This window comes from Silurus meridionalis, chromosome 20, assembly GCF_014805685.1.
Source record: "Silurus meridionalis isolate SWU-2019-XX chromosome 20, ASM1480568v1, whole genome shotgun sequence".
NCBI classification, from domain to species: Eukaryota; Metazoa; Chordata; class Actinopteri; order Siluriformes; family Siluridae; genus Silurus; species Silurus meridionalis.
Genome location: NC_060903.1, coordinates 12,353,206 through 12,355,705, shown reverse-complemented (window position 1 = coordinate 12,355,705; position 2,500 = coordinate 12,353,206). Strand labels below are relative to the sequence as shown.

General features: G+C 36.4%; 1 protein-coding gene across 2 annotated transcripts in view; it reads right to left on the bottom strand.

The window, feature by feature from the left end:
* adcy8 (adenylate cyclase 8 (brain)) overlaps window positions 1–2,500 on the bottom strand; it is a 76,795-nt gene that overhangs the window by 19,561 nt on the left and 54,734 nt on the right. For both annotated transcript variants that reach the window (XM_046876541.1, XM_046876542.1), the window contains one exon: window positions 1,369–1,570. In XM_046876541.1, coding sequence (XP_046732497.1) covers window positions 1,369–1,570 — 202 coding nt within the window. The remainder of the gene's footprint in view (window positions 1–1,368; window positions 1,571–2,500) is intronic.

The following is a 2,500-nucleotide window of genomic DNA, read 5'->3' as shown; positions in this document are numbered from 1 at the left end:
CTAAGATCCTCTTCCTATCCTATCACAGAGCTGCTGGATGTTAGACGCATGGAGTTTTCCCACCTTTTGCTTGAGGATGCCCCTCAGGTGCTCAATAGGTTTCAGGTCTGGAGACATACTTGGCCACTCTATCACTTTCACCTTCAGATTCCTTAGCAAGGCAGTTGTCATCTTGGTGGTGTGTTTGGGGTTGTTATTATGTTGGAAAACTCCTTTTATCCCAGTCTCTAAAGGGAGAGCATCATGTTCTGCTTCAGAATGTCACAGTACATTTTGGAATCCATGTTTCCTTCAATAAACTGCATCTCACCAGTATCAGCAGCACTCATGCAGCCCCAGACCTTGATGCTACCACCACCATGCTTGACTGTGGGTAAGACACAGTTTTCTTGGTTTTTTTACTGTACACAGTTTTTTTTACTGTAACCACAGGACATGGTTACAGTAATTTATGCTTTTGGACAGATTTTCTTCAGCAACTGTTTGTGGGCTTTCTTGAGAGCCAGCTGCAGAAGAGGTTTCCTTCTGGGATGATGGCCATGCAAACCAACTTGCTGCAGTGTGTTGCGTATAGTCTGTGCACTGACAGCAGACCTTCCACTTCTGCAACTGCTAAAGCAATCCTGGCAGGACTAATGCGTCTGTTTTTGAAGCCAGCTTCTGCACCTGATGCACAGCACGAAAACACTTGGTCCTTGGACTTTGGTCTTCTTTTTTGATTGACCCTTCTGAGGCCTGTTCCGAGTGGAACCCCTCTTGTAAAACCTCTGTATGACTGTGGGCACTGTACTGTAACTCAGTTTCAGGGTCTTACCGATCTTCTTATCGCCCAGGCCATCTTTGTAGCGAGCAACAATTCTAATTATTAAATCCTCAGAGAACTCTTTGACATGAGGTGCCATGTTGAACATCCAGTGGTCAGTATGAGAGAATTGTACTCAAAGCACCAAATTTAAGCTGCTCTAATACAAGATGCACAGATTTGTATGGTCCTGTCAAGCAGACAAAAACATGAACATGATGAATAGGACAATGTGGCTTTGCACGATTACACAGCACACAGCTGTTATCACTTAGGGTGTACTTACTTTTTAGACTATAATGGCTGTAAGTTGTTATTTTTAAATCTGAACTGCTATACAAGCTACACACTGACTACTATAAAGTATATTTAATTTCTATAGTATTGTCCCTTAAGAAGATACAACATTTAGCTGCTGAAATGTGAGGGGTGTTTTGTTAGATCCTGTACACCAAAACATGTTCCATATATACAGGTGAGTAGTAATTATATTTTACCTCACATTCATACCATTGATGTGTGTGACTGTGTGTTTGTGAGTGTATATGTGCATGTTTTACACTCACAATGTTAATAATGGCTGCAAGGAAGTTGATGAGAATGGAAAGGAGGATTATAACGTTCCGTGCCGTGTACGTTTCGTTCACCCAGCAGCAAGCCTTGCGCAATATTAAAGGCAGACACTTATAGTCTTCAGCCGTCGTCACGACGACCAGACAGCAGTGCAGCAGGATAAGTACAGAAAACTGGATCACCATGGTCAGCATCCTGCACCAACATCAGCGACACAGCCAGAGTTATTGCCTTGCAGAAGTATTGCGTATAGCATGTGTTCTTTATAGAATGGAACAAATTATGCTTTCAAAGATATCTTCTTGGTCTTGTTATTAATATTAGCAGAATACAATATGCTAGCTAAACCTTACCAAAGAATAAAAGTAATGTTAATGAATTGGTTTTGAAATCCAGCAATGGCTATAATTTATAATAAAAAAATCCAGCAATAGCTATAAAAAAAAAAGTACAACCACAATTATTTGATGTTGGATTTATGATTTGGATATTATTATCCTATATGTAATATGAATGAGCAGACAATACAATTTTACAGCCCTTACAATTAAATGAAATTGTGACCCCACAAATTTGAACTTCAACATTTAACTTTAACTTTAACTCATCAAGTACAATCAATACACTTTTATTTTTGGTATATATTTATAATACAACCTATCCTTTAAATGAAGTTCAAAACCCTTGTCCATAAATATCTTCAATAATGCTGTGTTTTTTATTTTTCATTTTATTTCTACATTAATCCGAATCATTATTTATTAAAAAAATGGCCATGATTGGCTGATTCATAACTGTGGGCATGTGCAAAACATCTTTTTAAAGTAAATGGTAAATGAACAGTGTACTGAAATTTATAAACATGTAATTCATATATTACAAAAGGTATAGATGTTAATAAATAAATAAACAAATAATATAAATATTATATAAAATAATATAGATTCTATAAGATAATGATAAAATATATGCATTTATGTTTACATTTTTTAGTATGTTGTAGTGTATAATTGTTCATATACTGCAACATAAAGTTCATTATTAATATCCTGAACACATAGTCGACAGGATCTTATTTGTTGGTTGGTTTGTTTAATGATGTATGTACATATAAAATATTTAACT